Genomic DNA, 21,807 nt, shown 5'->3' on the forward strand with positions numbered 1-21,807 from the left:
GAAGAACTGGTTGGTTGATGTCTTTAACTAATACCATTCTCCTCTACTAAACCAGTAACTTAAATACTTGACTTTCTACTTAACTGCTTTCTTTCCCTTTTTCCCTCCTCCCACTTTCCATCAGTATTAAATACAAATGAATAACACCAGAAGCCAGTTGTTGTGTTAAAACACCAGTCTCACCCCTGTAGCATACATGGGGCTCAGGTAAATCCCTGATTATACTTCCAGTCCCTTAATGTAGTTCAGGATGACTCGGCAAACCTGATGAAAGGCTAAGCAGGCAAAATAGTCACATTTGGCCAATTGTTTAATTCTGATTTTCCCAGGCTTCTCATCCAGAAAACTTTAAAGCAATTTGTGAAAGGCCGGCATTCTTTAATAATCTGGCCTGTATATACCTTTGTTCCATGGGCCTTTTACAGATGTTAACGGCTTTCTTTCTTGTACTCCCATCCTTCTTACCCCATCCCTCTTACCTTTCACCTGTGCCCCTCTCACTTCCCTTCCTTTCTGCCCTTTGACTTTTTCCTTCCCCCGCCTCCTCCTCCATGTCTCTCTTGATTTTTATTCTTTCAGCTTTGTCACCGGAAAGACCTGGACTTGACAAAAGTAGGCTACCTTGACTCCAACACTAACAGCTGTGCTGACCGACCTTCCCTGATCAACTCGGGTCCTTCTGATCTGGCTCCTCATCCCTCTGTCGGGCCCCCCTCTGAGACTGGCTTTCCAAGCAGGAGTGGAGATGGACATCAGACTCTTGCAAGGAACTCGGACCAGGCATTTCGGACAGAGTTTAATCTAATGTATGCCTACTCCCCATTGAACGCTATGCCTCGAGCAGATGGACTGTATCGAGGGTCTCCCCTAGTAGGGGATAGGAAGCCTTTACATTTGGATGGGGGATATTGCTCCCCTGCAGAAGGGTTTCCCAGCAGATACGAACATGGTTTTATGAAAGACCTCTCTCGTGGATCCATGTCACCTGGTGGTGAAAGGGCTTGTGAAGGAGTCCCATCTGCCCCCCAGAACCCACCACAGAGGAAAAAGGTAAGTGTTTTATCTTATATAGGCCCTTTTGCGGAATAGTATCTAAGCAATTCAGTAGATACTTACTGAGTTAACTGCTGTGTGCTTAGCACCATTCTCCATGTGAGGAAAAGAAAGTCATGAGACATAATCTCTGCCATGTCCAGTGAAAGACAAGACTGTTTTGTTTTAAAGATTTTATTTATTTATTTGAGAGATGGGGGTGGAGGACCATGAGAAGGGGGAGGGACAGGGAGAGGAAGAAGCAGATTCCCCACTGAGGAGGGAGCCAGATGTGGGACTCAGGCTGAAGGCAGACACTTGACCAGCTGAGCAATCCAGGCACCGCTGTTTTGTTTTGTTTTGTTTCATTTTTAAGAAAGACTGTTTTAATACAACTTGATGAGTGTTACAAATATTCAACAAATTTAAATGTCTGCCATGTATGTGCTGTGCACCTGCTATACAATCAAAGGATAGAAAAATGGAAAAGAAGAATGCTAATTACGTGTATTATTTAGCACTTCTCATGTGTTAACCTTTTTCTTATGCATTATATCCTCACAGTAATCCTGTAAGATGGGTAATTTCCCATTTTGCAGATGAGGAAACTAAGGCAGGTTGAGTGACTTGCCCGTGGTCACATAGCTAGTAAATGGAAGAGCCAGGACACTGTCCAGGTCTGTCTGATTACAGATTTCATGGTCTTACTGCCAATATGCTATATGTTGCTTCCTAAATTCTGGAACTTAAAGCAAGTGAGACTGAGGTAAGAAGATACTTGTATTATTAAGTAATTACAGTGGCAGTGGATACTTCAAAGGAATTCTTCAGATATAATAAGAACACCTTAGCCACAACCTAGTCTAGTCATATATGTGGAGGGTACATTGAGAACGAACAACAGGCGCCTAGCTAGTTTGAGAGGTGGTGGAATGAGAGATGACAGGTCACTCACTGATTTAGCTGATCTCATATGGTAAGTGGGAAACAGTCTGCCAACAAGTAAGGGTAAGGATGTTACGGAAGGAAAGCAGAACTTGTAGCTGTGTGACACTCCATTGAGTAGGCAGCAGGGATGCAGTGTGGTGCAAACAGTTGAATGCTGCTGGAGTGAAAGGTAGGGAGAGTATGGAAAGAGATGGTAGAACAGGGACAGGCCATAGACTGCTGGCTAACAGGTTGGGACTTTAACTTGTAAGTAATGCCTGTTCAAGAAATTACAAAGCCCAAAATGTGCTTTTTTTAGGTCAGTGGATTTCAACTAGGAGCATTTGAAAATGCATGGGGATATTTTGGGTTGCCACGGGAACTTCCATTTAGTGTGCAGGGCTAGAGATGTTACATGTTCTGTGTGTGACAGTCTCACACAATTGCAGGATATCTGTAGTAGTCTCATTGAAATGTAACCTAGTGACTTTTGGTATTTGCATTTCAATGAAATACATTACCAGAATTTATTATTATGAATTTTTTTCCAAGATTGTATATGGAAAAACGAATACAGAAGATGGTAGTACTTTGCATTTTGGTTATATTTTACATTTGAGCAGAAAAATGAGAGCCCTGAATAGAAGGCAGAAACACTGGCAGATAATTTGGAGTAAGATACCAGTGGGTTTAGAAGATGATTGTATGAACAGCATTGACCATCAGGAACAAAAATTAAAATGTTCTTGGATTTCTGGTTTCATTTATTATGTACAACAGTGATTGAAATCATAATTTGCTATTGGAGAATTGTTGAGCACCTGCTGCCTATCAGGCTCTGTGCTGGATTTTAAAGATTTAAAAATTTGATCTTTGCCCTCATAGACCATACAGTTTAGTGGAGGAAAAATCAAGACACAGGTTGACAGCCAGTGTGGGCAGCGTGTTGTAACAGTAAAGAGGAAGTGTGCTGGGCAGGCCAAAGAGGAAGGCCTTGTTTTGGCAATCAAGAGAGAATGAGGCAGAGTTGGGAAAAGTTTCCAAGTGTACATTTCCCAGACTAGCTTGCTATAATATAAACTGCAGATCATTCTTTGTCTTTCTACACTAGTTTCCTATGTGTAAGACAAACAGTAATAAATCCCTGCATGTATCTTGAAAAACTGAACGCGTTTAAAAACCCTGAACTGTTGGCTTTTCCTTTTGTTTTTAAACCCCCCCCCTTTTTAAAAAAAAGAAAACAAAAAACAACTTACTGTGGGGATTCTTAGGGATTGGGAAAGAGCTGTTTAGATCACCTGGGAGGCTTTTTCAAACTACACAGCTCCCAGCTCCCCTTTTCCCCTTATAGGTGTTACCATTGTAGCAAATAGCTGATAGCACGCTTCTGTTACTGGGTCACGGCGATCTCAGTTATTTGAAGGCATGAAAAAGGTTGAGGTCTGCTGGTGAACACTGTTCTTCAAAAATGTCATCTCCTGGGACGCCTGGGTGGCTCAGCTGGTTAAGCGGCTGCCTTCGGCTCAGGTCATGATCCCAGCATCCTGGGATCGAGTCCCACATCGGGGTCCTTGCTCAGCAGGGAGCCTGCTTCTTCCTCTGCCTCTGCCTGCCACTCTGCTTGTGCTCACTCTTGCTCTTCTCTCTCTCTCTGACAAATAAATAAATAAATAAAAATCTTAAAAAAAAAAAAAAATGTCATCTCCTGGATATTTTCATCTCCTTACCAGTTTCTGACCGATTTAAGTATGTAGCGTGCTCAGTTCTCTCACATCTGAAGGAAGGGTTGCTATTGTTGGTGCCCGCTTTGTTTGCATGGCAGGCTAGTGGTTTATGAGGGTTCCATCTTCTTTCCCTATTGCTAGTGATCCCCTGACGATGTCTGGCTAGAGTTCTGTTTCTTGTTTCCCTCCCAGGTCTCCCTGCTGGAGTACCGCAAACGGAAACAAGAAGCCAAGGAGAATTCTGCTGGTGGGGGAGGTGACTCTGCACAGAGCAAAAGCAAGTCTGCAGGAGCTGGGCAAGGCAGCAGTAACTCACTTTCTGACACTGGTGCCCATGGTGTGCAGGGATCCTCAACCCGAACCCCGTCTTCCCCTCACAAAAAATTCTCCCCATCTCATTCCTCTATGTCCCATATGGAGGCGGTAAGCCCATCAGATTCCAGAGGCACTTCATCTCACTGCAGACCTCAAGAGAATATCAGCAGTAGGTGGTAAGTTTATGTTTGATGCTGAAATAATTAAATTCAAGAGGGAAGCATACATCTAGAATCATTCCCAATTTTACCTAAAATATAGTGGAATACTTACTGAAAAAGGCAGCAGCAGTGCCATCTATGCTGTGCAGCTAATTTAATAGCATCAGCCATGACCCCTCCCCTACCCCCTCAGCTTTACAGAAGCAAAGAATTGCCACTGAACCTGCAGAACAACACTTTGGATGCTATTAGTTGTGGACACAGATGAGCTATTTTATTTGCTGGGCACTAATACTGCCTCCTCTATATATTCATTTCAAATGAAAGGTAAGTCAGGAGTTCAGCTCAGTGCCACTTAAATTACAACAGAAGATTCAGTTGCACACAGATAGCATGTACAGAAAGATAAGACATATTCTGAAAGGTCTTGTCTAGTTTAGGGGAGACCACATAGATAAATACCACTGTAAGTAAATAAATAATAAATAGTAGCAGGTATTGAGCATCAAATGGGAGATGTAGAGAATGAGGCTGTTCAGGGATCTTGAACTGAAGCAATGAAGTTTGGGAAAGAAAAGACCTGACTCAAATGAGTAATGTTTATTAATCTATAGAGCATTTATTAAATTACTACTATGTGTCAGGCACATGACTTCACAGAAGAAAAAAATTTCGCATTTCACAATAGAGGTCAAATGTAGACATCTTTAAATTCCTTTTTTCTGTAATTTAAGGCAGAGAAAGAAATTCCTGTTTTAAACTGGTCCTGAAGAGGATGTTGTAAGAGAATGTATTATACAGCCTTTATGAGAGCTTCATTTGTTCCAGACTCTTGACTCTGAAGTCCTGTGACATAAACTTGCACTCTGTTCCCTTTACAGGATGGTTCCCACATCAGTAGAACGACTCCGAGAAGGAGGGAGCATCCCCAAGGTCCTCCGAAGCAGTGTGAGGGTGGCCCAAAAAGGAGAGCCTTCTCCCACTTGGGAGAGTAACATCACAGAGAAAGACTCAGGTGAGCCCATGGCCTTCTGATGCCAGCCAGGTTTAGGGACACACGAGCCAGGCTCTACACAATGCTCACTAAATGCTGGACTGAAGTGAGTCAGTTTCTTATGCATTGAGGCTCCACTGGAAAGAAGGTTGCAGGTCAGTCTTGCTTCCATTGTTCTGGGCTCCAGCATTCTTAAGATCTTGCATCCATCTAGTGTTGTCTTTCTCTCTCTGTCCCGCCTCCCCCAACCCCGCTCCCCTCTGTTTTTTCCCAAGAGATACCTTTCTTCTCTGCAAAGAAATCCGTTTTGATGAAGGATGAAGAGAAAGAAGGAGACAGGAATCAGACCAGGCATTTAAAACATCACCCATAATTAACCACTCCTTTTGCCCCTCTGGCATGCTGCATTCACTTGATTTGTTAAAAAGAAAGTAGCACGGATTGGTGATACCATTGGCAATTTGAATAAACAATGGCTATTTCTCACTTAATTCTAGAAAGCCAAATTGATTTTCTATTATCTTCCAGACCCTGCAGATGGAGAAGGCCCAGAGACACTGAGCTCAGCACTCTCAAAAGGAGCAGCCGTTTACAGCCCTTCCAGATACAGCTACCAGGTGAGACGAGAAATTGCTCATCTCTGGGCATAGGAGTATATTCTGGGTTCCAATATTTTGTGATCCTGGCCATCCTTTGCAGTTGAGATGCCGTCTTTGCATATAGTTTCAGCAGCCTTGGAAATAAGTCATCCTCTGCTCACCTTCAGGTAATAAATCATGCCAGAAAAATAAATAAAATGATCAGAGACAGCCATTTTACTGTCTTTGGTATCCTAAAAAGAACAAATGGTTAAGAAGATGAAGAAGGTGAAGAAGGAGGAGGAGAAGAAGAAGGAGAAGAAGGAGAAGAAGAAAAAGTAGGGTGTTTTAAATATTCACAAGCCTGAATGGCTTAAATAGGGACTTTTTCACCTCCTTATGCTTTTCCTCCTGACTCTTTCTAGCTCCTGCAGTGTGATAGTCCACGGACAGAATCACAAAGCCTCCTTCAACAGAGTTCCTCCCCCTTTAGAGGACATCCCACCCAATCTCCAGGATACAGTTATCGAACTACTGCACTGAGACCTGGAAATCCCCCCTCTCACGGTTCTTCAGAATCTTCCCTCTCTTCTGCGTCCTATTCCAGCCCCGCCCACCCTGTATCCACAGACTCGTTGGCCCCATTTACGGGGACACCAGGGTATTATAGCAGCCAGCCACATTCTGGAAACAGCACTGGCAGCAATCTTCCAAGGAGGAGCTGCCCTTCTAGTGCTGCTAGCCCTACCCCACAGGGCCCCTCAGACTCGCCGACCTCAGACTCGGTCTCCCAGTCCAGCACAGGAACTCTGAGTTCCACCTCCTTCCCTCAGAACTCTAGATCGTCATTGCCATCAGACTTACGGACTATCAGTCTGCCCAGTGCTGGGCAGTCCGCTGCCTACCAGGCCTCCAGGGTATCTGCGGTTTCCAATTCACAGCACTACCCACACCGTGGGAGTGGGGGTGTGCACCAGTACCGACTCCAGCCGCTGCAAGGGTCAGGAGTCAAGACTCAGACAGGACTTTCCTAGGGCTTCTGGATTTGGGCAAACAGAACTGAATGAGCCCATAGCTGCTTCCTTCCAGCTGCCTCTGGAACCTAGGCCGAGCATATTGCTGGGGAAGAGGGTACAAAGGTGCCAGAGGACTAGGTCTGGTCGACAAGAAACGAGACTTGTGGTCGCGACTGGCTCTGGCCTTGGAGAAAGATGTAAATCTTGTCTGAAGCAGAGACTATAAAGAAGTTTCTCCCTGCTGTTAAGGGTACATTGTTGACAAGCAAATGGTGTTCCGGTTAGTAACGGTTCTAAGTGCAATGAGTCTTGTTGAAGCCTCTGTCTCCCGTCCTTGCCTGTAGCCTGTAGTCACTTGTGCAGTGGAGACATCTTTTTACACACACACACACACACACACAAACACACACACACCCTCCCCCCAAAAAAGAAGTTTTCTTCTCAGAGGAAAAAAGCATAAAGAGCCAATCTCAAAGCCCCAAGCCATCTGAGTAGTATTAGGATTTTTATGCACTTAAGAAGAAAGGTAGGTATGGAAATGTTTGCCCTGTGATAACCATTCCAAAAGCAGGTATCTGGCCAAGATGTGTCCATCAAGAATTCTCCCTACCTTTGTCTTAAAATCACCAAGAAATAGGCAGGGATAGCAAAACTTGGAATGTGCTCTGGCTGAGGGGTGCCTGGCTCTCTGAAGAAAAGCTCTTCATCAACTTCTGATGATTCAGGAGCAGATGATCATAGTAGATTGTCTGAGTTCCAGCTGTTCCCATCCCCCACCCCTCCCCAAGCTGTCTCACAGCTCAGTAATCCAGAAAGGAAGTAAGCAAAAAAAAGAGAAATAAGTGAGATGGGCCAATTGCATTGCTACTTATCAGCTGTTGGCAATAAATTTGATTAGTAAGGATCCCAAATGTTTGGGGAATTCTTTGAATTTTATTTTTTCTACTCCCAGTTAATCAGGAGTTGACGATCCCGTGAATAGGACCACCTCCATGATTAGGGAGCACGCACTTGTGACTGCAGGGTAAGAGTGGAAAGATACGTTTGTGGAGTGGCACCGACAGGACTGTGATTGTGTGTGGGCATGTCCCACATTTCTTTGGGGGATGCTGACTTGAGAATGGCCCAGGTGAGAGGGTTACAAAGCCACCCACACACCTAACACTGTTCTGGATGAGAGACACGGGCAGACTGGCTTCTCCCCATCAGTGCATCGTGCCTGTTGTACGCCCCTGTGGGAGCCCTGGAGCCCGCCCAGGTGGGGTACACAATCTTTTTAAAAATTCCATACGGTTGCCAGCTTATTTTCTTTCACTTGTTTACTGTAATATCCGGCGTGTTTTTATTTATCTAATTTTGTATTCAGTTATAACCATGGTAGGGGTAGCAAATATATGACAGGTGTAATCCCTGGTGCTGCAGTGGACCTTACTTCTTTTCTTTTGGACAAGATAATACTGTGAGTCTCCCTCCTTCCTTTCAATTGGTTTTCTTCTTTTTGTCCCCAGCCTCTTGCATCCCCCTTCTTTTCTATCCTTTCCTACAACTATCATATGCACAGCCTTCTCTCTTTGTGTGTGACTGTTACAAAATTTCACTTTTTCAAAATTGAAATCAGGTGTTTGCTCAAATGAGGGGAGATTTTTTTTTTTTTTTTTAATGCTGAAACCTCAGCAGAATACTTTTCTTTTTGTTGTTTCCCCCACAAACCCATCAGTCTGGGAGAGCGTTGGGAGTGGAAATCATGTTGCCTGGGATGCTGGTTTCTTTGTATATTATATAAAACGTATGTAAATGTCTCTCCATTTGGGCTGGGGTTTGCATTCTCCCCTTGGTTTTGGCTAAGGGGAGAGGCCAGCGGGCAGGCGGCCCTCACCCTGCCTGGCACGTGCAGAGACCCCAGCCACTCTGTGTGGGCAGGGTGCTGTCAAGACCAGACCTCTGGGGGGGGTGGGGGCGGGGGGGGTGGGGGGAACTCTTGGAAGGGAAGAAGTATCACTTCTTTCTCAAGTGGAGTGTTTACACCTTGCTGTAACATTTGAACTTTCACAAGAGATGTAATAATTTTGATAATAAAATTCTTAACCATAATAATCATAAAGTTGAGAACTTCTTTGTCAAATTCTCTGACCTTGCCTTGCTTGGTTTTCCTACTTCTACCCTTACCTGAAGAGGCATATGCTCTCGATGGAGTTGTTTTTGCACATAATGGACCAGGAATATGTACTGATCTTCCTTCAGCCTTTTATGATTCAAGTCAGGCCAGTATCAAGACCATTCAGCAACAGTGAAATTGAACGTTATAGACTGATTTAAACTGGACTGGAGTTCCTGACCTTGGCCTTAATTCATTCGGCAGCTATTTATTGGCCCTCTTCTTTCCCACTCAAAAACTATGAGGCATTTGTTTTTGGTGATGGGTTTATGCTTATTAAAATTTGAAGATGGGGATATGCAAATAAGGTTTGATGGAGCTTATATTCTAGAGTGGGTTGTGAACTAAACCAGTCAATAATTTCAAATAGTCATTACCGTGCTATTGTTTCATAGCAGATACGTAACTAAGGAGGTTGAGGGGCCACTCTAGATTGGTTGATCAGAACAGGTTTCTGAGGACTTAACATCTAAGCAGAGACCCCAACAATAAGGAGGCAGTTATGTGTCAATATGAATAAAGATCATTCCTAGAGAATTAGAAGAGCAGATGCAAAAGCCTCTGAGGAGGAATAGACTTGATACAGTGAATAACCAGGACAGGAATAGGGAGTAGCAAATACCTAGGAAGATAGGAGGTCAGATCATTTAGAGTGGCAGTCAGCAAAAGTGTTTTCCGTAAAGGGCCAGATAGTAAATATTTAGGCTTTGCAAGCCATACGGTCTCTGTCAAAACTACTCAGCTCTGTCTTGCAATGCAGAAACAGCCACAGGCCATACTTGCCTATGCTCCAATTAAACTATATTCACAGAAACACGTGGCAAGTCAGATTTGGCCTGCAGGCTGTAGTTTGCTGGTTCCTGATACACAGAGCCTTGTGGGTTTAGTTTAAAGAATGTGGATTCTAAATACAGTGGGAGGGGTGCCTGGTGGCTCAGTCTGCCTTCGGCTCAGGTCATGATCCCAGGGTCCTAGAATCAAGCCCTAGCCTCTGCTTAGGCTCCTTACTCAGTGGGGAGTTTGCCTCTCCATCTCCCTCTGTCCCTCCCCCTCTGGTGCTCCCCCCTCTCAAACCTTTTTTAAGATATATAATGGGAAAGTCACTGCAGGATTTTAGGCACAGAAGTGACATGGTCTAGTTTATGGTTTGTTGTGATTGGTTAGTGTTTAAAAATTACTCTGATTGTTTTGCTCCTGGGAGAGATGAATAGAAGCCAGGAATCCAGTTGGAAAGCTATAGTAGTTATTCACATGGGGGCAATATAATGGCAGCTTCTGCTAAGATGATAATAAATGGGGGTAAGGTGAAATAGTTGGAATCAGGATACATTTTGCAAGTAAACATCAGTGCTTGCTGATGAATTGGTGTGGCAGAACTTTGCTCTAACATTTGTTGGACAAATATTTACTGAGGGCTATGATAGACTGACAGCATTTTGCTAATAAGCAGGAGGGATTCAAAGATGGAGAAGATGCTATCCATTTCTTTTTCTTTTTTTTTTTTTTTTTTTAAGATTTTATTTATTTATTTGACAGAGAGAAATCACAAGTAGACGGAGAGGCAGGTAGAGAGAGAGGAAGGGAAGCAGGCTCCCTGCTGAGCAGAGAGCCCGATGCGGGACTCGATCCCAGGACGCTGAGATCATGACCTGAGCCGAAGGCAGCGGCTCAACCCACTGAGCCACCCAGGCGCCCCTATCCATTTCTTTAAGGAGCTTAGAAAGTAACTAGTTGGAGACATAACAAAAATTATTTTTTTCTGGGGTGTCTGGGTGGCTCAGTCAGTTAAGCATCTGCTTAAGGGTCTTGGGTTTGAGCCCACATCGGGCTCCTTGCTTCATGGAGAGCCTACTTCTCACTCCCACTCTGCCTTCCTTTGTCTCTCGTGTTCTCTCTCTCTCTCTCTCTTTCTCTCTTGCTCTCACAATCTTAAAACCAAATAAATCTTTCCTTAAAAAAAGAATTTTTTTTTTTCTTAAGAAAACTCTTTCTAATAGAAATGCCCACTGGAATACCTAGATAACTTTCTACCAGCCACAGTTGTTTTCTGCCTAGAGTCAGTAGGTGCCTGGTCCATGTTAAAAAGCATTTTCGTATATAGTGCCTTATTTAGTCTCAATCCTGGATAAAAGCAAGCCAGGTGCTTTTTAAAGACACATTAAAGATGAGAATTTGAGACCTAGTGTGGTGTTTCAGCTGTACTGAAGAGCTTCTGATAATGAATAAGCCCATCTGATTTTTGCCAGAATTGAACATTCTATTCCTTACTTACTTACTAAACACCTACTATGGGCCAGGCTACATGTAAGGTACAAGGAATATGAAGGTGAGTAAAACAGCAAACTACCTATGTTATCAGGTACTTTATATTGCTGGGTGCTGCACTTTTGATATGGTAGAAATAGAGGAAGGCAAACAGTACTAAAGAACACAACTGAAATGGTATTTACCGTTTACCAGGCTCTTCTATTCATGTCATTCTATCTCATTCATGCTTAACCATGTTAAAGGCAGGCATCATTCCCATTTTACAGGGATTTTTTCTTTTTTTTTAATGAATTTCGGAGGATACAACTTGTCCAAGATTTCTCTCTTCTGAATGGCAGACTGAAGTGAACAGCCATGGAAATTTTGCAGTTTTCCCAGGAAACAAATGGAGACAACTAGAGAGTCTGTGAAACTGACTAGAACTAATCATTTAACTAGCTGAACAAGTATATCACACCATTTCTTTAAAACAGCAGTCTGGCCTTTTGGCATCAGTTTGATGGTGCAGGTTTCTGTTTAATAACAGAGATCACCCTGAAGTAAATAAAATGCACAATTGTCCAAATGGAGTAGGCCATTTGCCTTGAAACTACCCTGATTATCAATTCGTCAGTCAGAGGTGGATCAGCCTCCATAATCTACGACGAGGCTCAGAGAGAGAAAGGAGTTAGCCACAGTTCGTAATACACTCTGTGCTAAAGATTGATAAGAGAACAACTTGGAGAAAAGCAGTTACTGGAGGAGATTGTGCCCCCTATAACTTTTACCTGCTCCTATATTCAAAACTTAACCTGGCAGGGGCACCTGGGTGGCTCAGTGGGTTAAAGCTTCTGCCTTTGGCTCAGGTCATGATCCCAGGGTCCTGGGATCGAGACCCACATCAGGCTCCCTGCTTGCAGGAAGCCTGCCCCCCCCTCTCTTTCTGCCTGCCTCTCTGCCTGCTTGTGATCTCTGTCAAATAAATAAAATCTTTAAAAAAAAAAAACCTTAACCTGGCAGAGATTCTGAAATAATAGTAATGAGTATTTATCAAATTCCCCCATAAGACCACACAGAGCAGCCATGAAAACAAAACAAAACCTTGGGCAACTTAAAAGCATTGGCTGCCTCAGTCAATGGAGCGTGCGACTCTTGATCTTGGGGTCATGAGGTCAAGCCCTACACTGAGCAGAGAGCTTATTTTAGAAAACAAAAAACAAAAAAATCTTGGGTAACTTTACCAAAAAAATTAGATATCCCTGTGAGCCCTAAAGCAAAAGGTGGGTAGAAACAAGCTGCCATAGCCACAATACCTGCATGGTATCCCCTTCTGTTTGAGAGGAAGCAATGGAGCATCAGATCGATCTCCGAACTCTAAAACAAGTACTCACTTGGAACTGAGCATGCCAGTTTGAGAACAACAGCCAAAAACAGCTTGGGTCTGAAGGGACCACAGCAGTCAGTTCAGAAGACACTTACCAAGAGAGTACCCAGGACAAATATGCCTGCTGAAAAGGCACACTATATAATTAAAATTGAGTGGGATAATCAAAATAGAGATATAGAGGTGTGCCTGGGTGGCTCAGTGGTTTAAGCCTCTGCCTTCGGCTTGGGTCGTGATCCCAGGGTCCTGGGATCGAGCCCCACATCAGGGTCTCTGCTCAGCAGGGAGCCTGCTTCCTCCTCTCTGCCTGCCTCTCTGCCTACTTGTGATCTCTGTCAAATAAATAAATAAAATCTTTTAAAAAAAGATGGAGTAGGGGTACCACATTAAATGAAGTTTTGGAATAAGAGTGAAACTAGTATTGTCCCACTAAATCCAGGATGTATTTCTTCTAGGAAAAATATAATGGTTATTAAATAACTTCCTTTGAACTGTTAACTTCTGAAAGAAACAATTGGTCGTAAAGTTCTAAGTATATCTGGTGATAAATTTAAACAGCTCTTGGGAGCCTGGGTGGCTCTGTTGGTTAAGTGTCTGCCTTCAGCTCAGGTCATGATCCCAGGGTCCTGGAATTGAGTCCTGCATCAGACTCCCTGCTCAGCGGGGAACCTGCTGCTCCCTCTGCCTTCTGCTTGCCCTGCTTGTGCTTGCTCACTGGCTCTCTCTCTGACAAATAAGATTTTTTAAATAACCTTAAAAAATAAACAGCTCTTGTTTGCACAGTCCTCATTTTAACAGTTACTTTAAAAATAGTACTGTAGAACCTTTTTTTTTTTTTTTAAAGATTTTATTTATTTATTTGACAGAGATCACAAGTAGGCAGAGAGCCCAGCAGAGAGAGAGGGGGAGGCAGGCTCCCTGCCGAGCAGAGAGCCCGATGTGGGGCTCAATCCCAGGACACAGATCATGACCTGAGCCGAAGGCAGAGGCCCAACCCATTGAGCCACCCAGGCGCCCCAGTACTGTAGAACCTTCAAACTAGAAAGACCCAAGTCATGCTTCTCCTCTAAAAGTCCAACAAAACTTAGTCAATATGAGTAACAAAAAGGATCAACGTCAAATCCCAGTTATAAGAAAGTAAGGAGGAGAATAATATTGCCACACACAATAAGAGCATGCTAAAAACATGTACATAAACATTCTAAGTGAAATACCTTCAAAAACCAGAAATAGAAGAGAACTTCATCCGCTTGGTGAAGAACAGCTACAAGAATCCTACACCTAACATACCTAGTGGTGAGAAACTAAAAGCTTTCCCATTAAAATTCAGAAGGGGGGACAGAAATTTTTTAAAAATCAGGAATAAGGTAAGGAAAGGAGGATGTCCACTCTTCTAGAACATTGTACTGAAGTCCTAGATAATGCAATAGGAGAAGAAAGGGAAATAAGAAGTACAGAGATTGTGAAGGAAGAAGTAAAATTCTGTTCACAGATGATATGACTAGAAAATCTGGAAGAAACAACACAAAAAACTTAGACTAATAAGCATTTATAACAAGATTGCAGAATACAATATTGATATACAAATATCAGTTGCATTACTGTACCACTAACAATTCCAATTAAAGTTAAAATACGTTTATATTAGCACCAATAAAAATGAAATAGGTATAACTATATACCTATAGGTATATAGAGAGAACTACAAAACTGATGAAAGAAATCAAAGGAAAACTAGAGATATCCCATGGTCCTGGAGAGAAAGGGTTCCTATCAGGATCTTTCTTAACTGATCTATAGATTCAGAACACCAATCAGAATCTCAGCAAGTTATTTTGTGAATATCAACAAACGGGCAGGCAAAAAACCCGGAATAGCCAACAGAATATCAAAGGGACAAGTCAGAGGATTAACACTGCCTGACTTAAAAACTTAATAAAGCTATAGTAATGAAGACTGTGGCATTGGAATAAGAATACGCACACAGATTGATGGAACAGACTGGAATGCCCAGTAGACCTAAAGTAATATAGTCACTGATATTTGACAAATGAGCAAAAGCAATACAGTGAAGAAAAAGATAGTCTTTTCAACAAATAGTGTTGGAACAACTGGACATCCACATGCAAAATAACCTAGACGTAATCCTTACTCCCTTCACAAGAACTAACTCAAAATGGATCACAACCTAAATGCAAAATGAAAACTACTAAACAACTAGGAGCAAATCTAGAAAACATTGGGTTTGGCAAAATGGCTTTTTAGATAAAACCCCAAAGCCTCCATCCATGAAAGAAATACTTGGTAACCTGGGCTTGATTAAAATTAACTTTTGCTCTGCAAAAGACATTGTCAAGAGAATGGGAAGACAAACTAGACTGGAAGAAAATATTTGCAAAAGACACATCTGATACAGGACTGTTATCCAAAATATACAAAGAACTCTTAAAAACCTAAAGAAAAAACCTAAAGCCATCTACAAATTGAGTGTTCTCTTTGTCAAAATTCTGATGGCATTTTTCACAAAAATGAATAATCCTAAAATTTGTACAGAGCTACAAAGAGCCTGAATAGCCAAAGCAATCTTGAGAAAGAACAAAGCTGACACGTAATGTTTTCTGATTTCAAACTATACTACAAAACTATAGTAAAACAGTCGCATAGGTCAGTAGAACAAAATAGGGAGCCCAAGAAGAAATCCAAACATATGGTCAATCAATTTACAACAAAGGAGCCAAAAATAAACAATGGGGAAAAGACACTATTGGGGAAACTGCAGAAGAATAAGATTGGACCTCTATCTTATACCATACACAAAAATTAACTCAAAAATGGGTTAAAGACTTGAATATAAGACCTCAAACCCTGAAACTAGAAGAAAACATGGAAGTGAGCTCCTTGACAAGTCTTGGATTTGACCCCAAAGACAGCAAAAGTAAAAACAAACAAGTGAGACCATCAAACAAAAAAGTTGGCACAGCAAAGGAAAGTATCAACAAAATGAAAAGGCAACCTACAGAATAGGAGGAAATGTATTGTGCAAATCATATATCTGATAAGGGGTTAATATCCAAAATATATAAAGAACTCCTACAACTTACTGACTCAAACAATCCAATTTAAAAATGGGCAGAGGATCTGAATAGACATCTTCCCAAAGAGAAACATTTGGCCAACTGGTATGTGAAAAGTTGCTCAGCATCACTAATCACTGGGTAAGTGCAAATCAAAACTAATGAGATACCATCTCACACCTGTTAGAATAGCTATTTAAAAGAAAAAATTACCAGTGTTGGTGAGGATATGGACAAAAGGGAACCTTTATTCTCTGTTGGTAGAAATGTAAATTGGTGCAGCCACTGTGGGAAACAATATGGAGAACCCAATATGGAGAACCCACAAAAAATTAAAAATGGAACTATATCATCCACCATTCCACTTCTGGTTATTTATCTAAAGGAAATGAAAATATTAACTTAGAGATGTGTGCACCAAGTATTCATAGCATTATTTATAGTAGCCAAGATGTGAAAGCAACATAAGTCTCCATTTATGGATGGATAGATGGACAGACAGATGGATAAAGAATGTGTGTGAGTGTGTGTGTATGTGTACACACACAATGAAATACTATTCAGCCATAAACAAGGAATGAAATTTTGCTATTTGTGGCAGTATGGATGGACCTTGAGGGCATTATGTTACATCAAATAAATCAGAGAAAGACGAATACCATATAATCTCACATGTGGAATCTTTTTTTACAAAAATGAACTCATGGATATAGGGAACAGATTGATGGTTGCAAAGGATCAGGGAGAGGTAAAATGAGTGGAAGTTATCAAAAGGTTACATTTGCAGTTGGGAAAAAAAACATGCCCTAGGGATGTAATGTACAGCATGGTGACTAGAGTTAATAGTGTAGTGTATATTCACAAGTTGCTGAAGGAGATCTTTAATGTCCTCATCACACACACACACACACACACACAAAAACTAACGTGATGGAAGTTGACTAGACAACTGTGATAATTTTACAATGTAGTTGACAGTTGAACAACATGAGTTTGAGCTTTGCAAGTTCGCTTCTACATGGATTTTTTTCTTTTTTTAAAGATTACTTATTTGTCAGAGAGAGAGAAAGAGAGAGTACAAGCAGAGAGAGCAGCAAACAAAGGGAGAAGCAGGCTGCCTGCTGATCAAGGACCCCCAACATGGGACTCAATCGCAGGACTCTGGGATCATGAATGAAGCCGAAGGCAAACACTTAACTGACTGAGCCTCGCAGGTGTCCCTACATGGATTTTTTCAAAAATATTGGAGGGACACCTGGGTGGCTCAATCATTGGGCATCTGCCTTGAGTACAGGTCATGATCCTGGGGTCCTGGGATCAAGCCCCACATCACGCTCCCTGCTCCGGGGGGAGCCTGCTTCGCTCACTTCCTTTGCCTGCCCCACCCCCTCCCTTTGCCTGCCCCTCTGCCTGCTTGTACTCCCTCTCTCTGTCAAATAAATACTTAAAAATATATTATAGATATCTATATCTATGTATAGAGATAGAGATAGAGATAGATAAAAGTTGGGAACCGATTACCCCTACTTTGGTAGGGGCGCCTGGGTGGCTCAGTAGGTTAAGCCTCTGCCTTCAGCTCAGGTCGTGATCTCAGGGTCCTGGGATCGAGCCCCGCCCGCATCAGGCTTTCTGCTCAGCAGGGAGCCTGCTTCCCCTCCTCTCTCTGCCTGCCTCTCTGCCTACTTGTGATCTCTGTCTGTGAAATAAATAAATAAAATCTTAAAAAAAAAAAAAAGTCAAAGTAGTGGTTGCTCTTCAGGAGAGAAGGAAGAGGATAGTGTTTGTAAGTGAAAGGCTTCTGGGGTGACTAGCAGGGGTCTGTCCCTATGGTAATGTCTAGTGCGGTATTTTATAATATTTCACCTACCTGTACATTTGTTTTATGCTGCAACATGTTTAACAAAACAAAAACCAGAATCCTACCTATCCACTCCAAACAAAAGGCAAACAACCCTGCTGCTAACCAGCCTGTGATCATCTGAGCCCAAGGCCTATGTCTGATTTATTCCTGTATTTCTAGAACCTAGCAGTACCAGTCCAGAACAGGCATTCAATAAAATGTTTTATTGAATGAATAAGTGAATTTGAAGAAGCCTCCAGTCCACTCCGGTTGCATTCCTGTACCTGCTTTGACACCTAAATGAGCCTTCCAACATCTCCAGATCTGTTTCAGTGCTGGTATCACTGGTCCTTTCTCTGTGCCTAAGTGGACTTGAAAGGGATTTCAAACGAGAGCTCCATTTGAAGCTTTGAGTCATGAATTCTACCAACTTCATACTCTTGCTACCCTTAGTCATTTCCCAGAATGAGAGTTTTCTGTGTGATCTGACTCTTGGTGCTCTTGAGCCTTACAAGGTCGTTCTTTCTCTGTTCTGTCCTTTTCTCCTAACCTTTCTGCTGTGCCCTCTGGATACCCTTTTCCTTTAAGAGACAAGCCCTTACTGAAATATGGAGATACGGTTCTTTCCTTAGGACACCACCTCCACTGCAGCCCTTTTAAGTGGAGACTGCTCTTTCTCACATCATTTTGTCTAAAGGTTCTCCCCCAAATGCTCCCAGACAACTACATCTTGCCCCTCAGATAAAAAATTCCTGCTCCATTGATGCACACAATGTCTGGTTAATGTGTTTGTAGCTTCTTCCCACCACTCTCTTTGGTTCTTGGATGACTTTGGCTCCTCTGCACCCCAATTTCTGCCATTATTCTCACCATTTGGATAGACATTCTACTCAGTGCCTCACATCTCAAAGCCATCTCTAAGAATGAGTGATAGTATTCAGGTCAAACACCCAGCTTCCCAACCATAATCTTCTCTCCTTCAGCTCTTTCACAAAACCCTCAGTCCTTTGTCCCATTGATGGCTTTTTTTTTTTTCTGTAAGCAACCTGGCTATCAAGGCAGAAGTGAAACTCCTGCAAGACACTCTGCTTACCTGGCACTTACCGGTCAGTCTACAGTCAGCCTCCTCTGTGCTTGCCCTGCTGTCTGTTGGTGCTTCCACAATTTCATGTTCGTGTGTCAGCCTTTTGATGCTTTTCTTAAAGTTTTTTAAAAGATTTTATTTATTTATTTGACAGAGAGAGATCACAAGTAGGCAGAGAGGCAGGCAGAGAGAGAAGGGGAAGCAGGCTCCCCGCTGAGCAGAGAGCCCGATGCGGGACTTGATCCCAGGACTCTGAGATCTGGGACTTGATCCCAGGACTCTGAGATCACGACCTGAGCCAAAGGCAGAGGCTCAACCCACTGAGCCACCCAGGCGCCCCAGTCTTTTGAGGCTTTGACAGCTCCTGTAGCAAGTGCTAAAATTTTGCCACTTCTCCCTCTCTCTCTTTTTTAAGATTTAATTTTTTTTAAAAGATTTTATTTATTTATTTGACAGAGAGAAACCACAAGTAGATGGAGAGGCAGGCAGAGAGGGGTGGGGGAAGCAGGCTCCCTGCCGAGCAGGGAGCCCGATGCGGGACTCGATCCCAGGACCCTGAGATCATGACCTGAGCCGAAGGCAGCGGCTTAACCCACTGAGCCACCCAGGCACCCCAAGATTTAATTTTTTTTTTGAGAGAGAGAGCACAAGTGGAGTGAGGGGCGACAGGAGAAGCAGACTCCCTGCTGAGCAGGGAGGCTGCTGCAGGCTCGATTCAGAGTCTCCAGGATCATGACCTGAGCCACCCAGGCTCTCCTTTTGCCACGTCTCAAACCCCCTGTTCATTCCTTTCAGTCTTGCCTCCTGCTACACTGAGGAAATGAATACTATCAGGTATGATGTCCCTAAACCATGCACTTCCCTCTACCCCCAAAAAGGCCTTCTCACCTCTTCTTAGTAATTTTCTTTACCTTTATTTCTATTTTTAAAAAGACTTTATTTAGAGGGAGTAGGAGGGTGGGGAGGGAGAGGCAAAGGTAGGAGGAGAATCCCAATCTGACCCAAACTGAGTACAGTCGATCCCACAACCCTGAGTTCATGACTTGAGCCAAAATCCAGAGTCAGGCACCTGACTGAGCTACCAAGGCACACCATTCTCTCTCTTACCTTTAAACTCTTACTGGCCATGATCTATACACATTCAGAACTCTTCCGTATAAAGAGATTCCACAGCCTCAAATTCAACAATGGCCCCCTTCCTTCCAAATCCAGTAAGCACATTTTTCAGTCCCTAATTCTGAACTAATTTCCTCTAGCTGACTTTTCCCTTGACCTCTAGATCCTTGGTTTTCCTAACACATTTTCATGGTTTTTCTCACAGCTCTGACTCTTCCAGTGTCCTCTCCTTTCGGACATCCATTCCCCTGACCTTTCTATGTTGGTGTTTTCCAACATTTACTCCATTGTTCTCTGTTCTTCACACAATACAGTTACCCTGAGCAAACTCCTCTGTGCGTCACCTTTCATCCAGTACCTGCATCCTCATGTTTCTGGCCCAGATCTTTCTCTTAAGCTCCCAGATCCATCTAAGTCAACTGACTACTGGATGACTTCACCATGGCGTCCCACATGTTATTCTTTTTTTTTTTTTTTTTTAAGTAATCTCTACTAAACCCAATATGAGCTCAAACTCACAACCCCAAGATCAAAAGTCCCACACTGAACCAACAGCCAGCCAGGCGCCCCCCATATGCTTCTTAAACTTAGCAAGTTTCAACTGAACTGATCTTGTTCCCCTGCTATCCTGACAAATCGTTTTTGTCCAAGGAAAATGTATCCCTCCTTCTTGGTGCCACTCTTTTACCCCACAGCCAATCAGCTACCAAGTGTCAGTTCTGCTTCCTAAATAGCAAATTTCTCACCTCTCTCAGACCTCCTGCCACCACTTTGTTTCATGCCAGACTAATGATTTCTCTTTCATTAAAATCGTCTTCCTCTGGGGAGCTTGGAGGGTATAAAAAGAGTAAATGAAACAAGATGGGATTGGGAGGGAGACAAACCTTAAGAGACTCTTAATCTCACAAAGCAAACTGAGGGTTGCTGGGGGAAGAGGGAGAGGGTGGTGGGGTTATGGATATTGGGGAGGGTATGTGCTATGGTGAGTGCTGTGAAGTGTATAAACCTGGCGACTCACAGACCTGTACCCCTGGGGTTAATAATACATTCTATGTTAATTTAAAATTTTTTTTAATTAAAAAAAAAAAAGGAAAAAAGAAAATAAATAAATAAAATTATCTTCCTCTAACTCCACTCCCTAACAGGGCAACCAGAGTGATCTTCCTGAAATGCAGATCTAACCATGCTGCTCTTCTGCTAAAATCACCCCCCCAGTCAGTCCTCCATTGTTCTGAACATCCAAATTTCTGTCCACAGCCTCTGAGCTCTTTAATCCTCTGGATTTGCCTGTCTCCAGACAAATCTCTGACCCTCCCTGCCTCGCACCTTACAGTTCAGCATTGCTAAAAGGCTTTTAGTTCTCTTAGTTCTCTGCACTCTCTGTTGTTTCTTACCCTGCTCTTTCCCCAAGCTACCTTCTCACTCATAAATGGCTTTCCTGACCTTTGCCTGCCTAACTCCTACTCACCCACAATGGAGACCGAGTAGAACGGTCTCCTGCTCTACCTACCCCCACCAAAAGCGATGTTGAGTTGTCCCTACACAGGGCACCCACGTTACCCTGTGCCTGGCACATTTTACATTATTTTTACATCATTATCTCCCCAGCCAGACTGACCCTTAGCAAGTGCAGAGTCTCTGTTTTTGTTCTCTTAAGTGCTTCGCCTATACCAAGTGCTCAAAAGTGTTGAGTGAAGACTCAGTTCCTAAGTGCAGACATTATAATCAATCTGTCATATGGGACACTACAACGTGTGCCAGATGCTGTCAGGCAAGCCACATTCCCTCCTTTCTTACAATTTCCTGAGATCACTATCGTCAATTCCATTTACTAAATGGGGATTTAGAGAGAGGTGAAGGGACTTGTCCAGGCCACACAGGCAGAAAAGGGTGGAGCCTTGTTTGTTCTAGTCAGAGTCCTAAGTGCACAGTCAAGCCTGTTTAATCAGTCAGCAGAGACTGCCAACTGCCTGCTCCATTTATTCTCTCCCTTGAACCGCAGTTTTTTCTGGGATGACAGTCTGCCCCATTAAAAGATCACATTTTAGCTAGGTGTGCAATGTGACTCAGTCCTATGGGATTTCCATTAGTCTCCATCAAATGAAATGTGGACCAAGTGACTAGAGCTCCAGCAGCCATGCTGGGCCAGGTGGTGTCCTT

At 42.9% G+C, this 21,807-nt stretch overlaps 1 protein-coding gene across 17 annotated transcripts in view; it reads left to right on the forward strand.

Annotated features, from left to right (window-relative positions):
• The window catches only part of SETD5 (SET domain containing 5), an 84,848-nt gene extending 76,582 nt beyond the window's left edge, over positions 1 to 8,266 (forward strand). For all 17 annotated transcript variants that reach the window (XM_059161584.1, XM_059161589.1, XM_059161585.1 and 14 more), the window contains 5 exons: positions 580 to 1,050; positions 3,876 to 4,174; positions 5,041 to 5,174; positions 5,682 to 5,770; positions 6,157 to 8,266. In XM_059161584.1, coding sequence (XP_059017567.1) covers positions 580 to 1,050; positions 3,876 to 4,174; positions 5,041 to 5,174; positions 5,682 to 5,770; positions 6,157 to 6,765 — 1,602 coding nt within the window. In that variant the 3' untranslated portion in view covers positions 6,766 to 8,266. The remainder of the gene's footprint in view (positions 1 to 579; positions 1,051 to 3,875; positions 4,175 to 5,040; positions 5,175 to 5,681; positions 5,771 to 6,156) is intronic.
• Positions 8,267 to 21,807: the final 13,541 nt, after the last annotated feature.

Source organism: Mustela lutreola, chromosome 2 (assembly GCF_030435805.1).
Source record: "Mustela lutreola isolate mMusLut2 chromosome 2, mMusLut2.pri, whole genome shotgun sequence".
Taxonomy (NCBI): Eukaryota; Metazoa; Chordata; class Mammalia; order Carnivora; family Mustelidae; genus Mustela; species Mustela lutreola.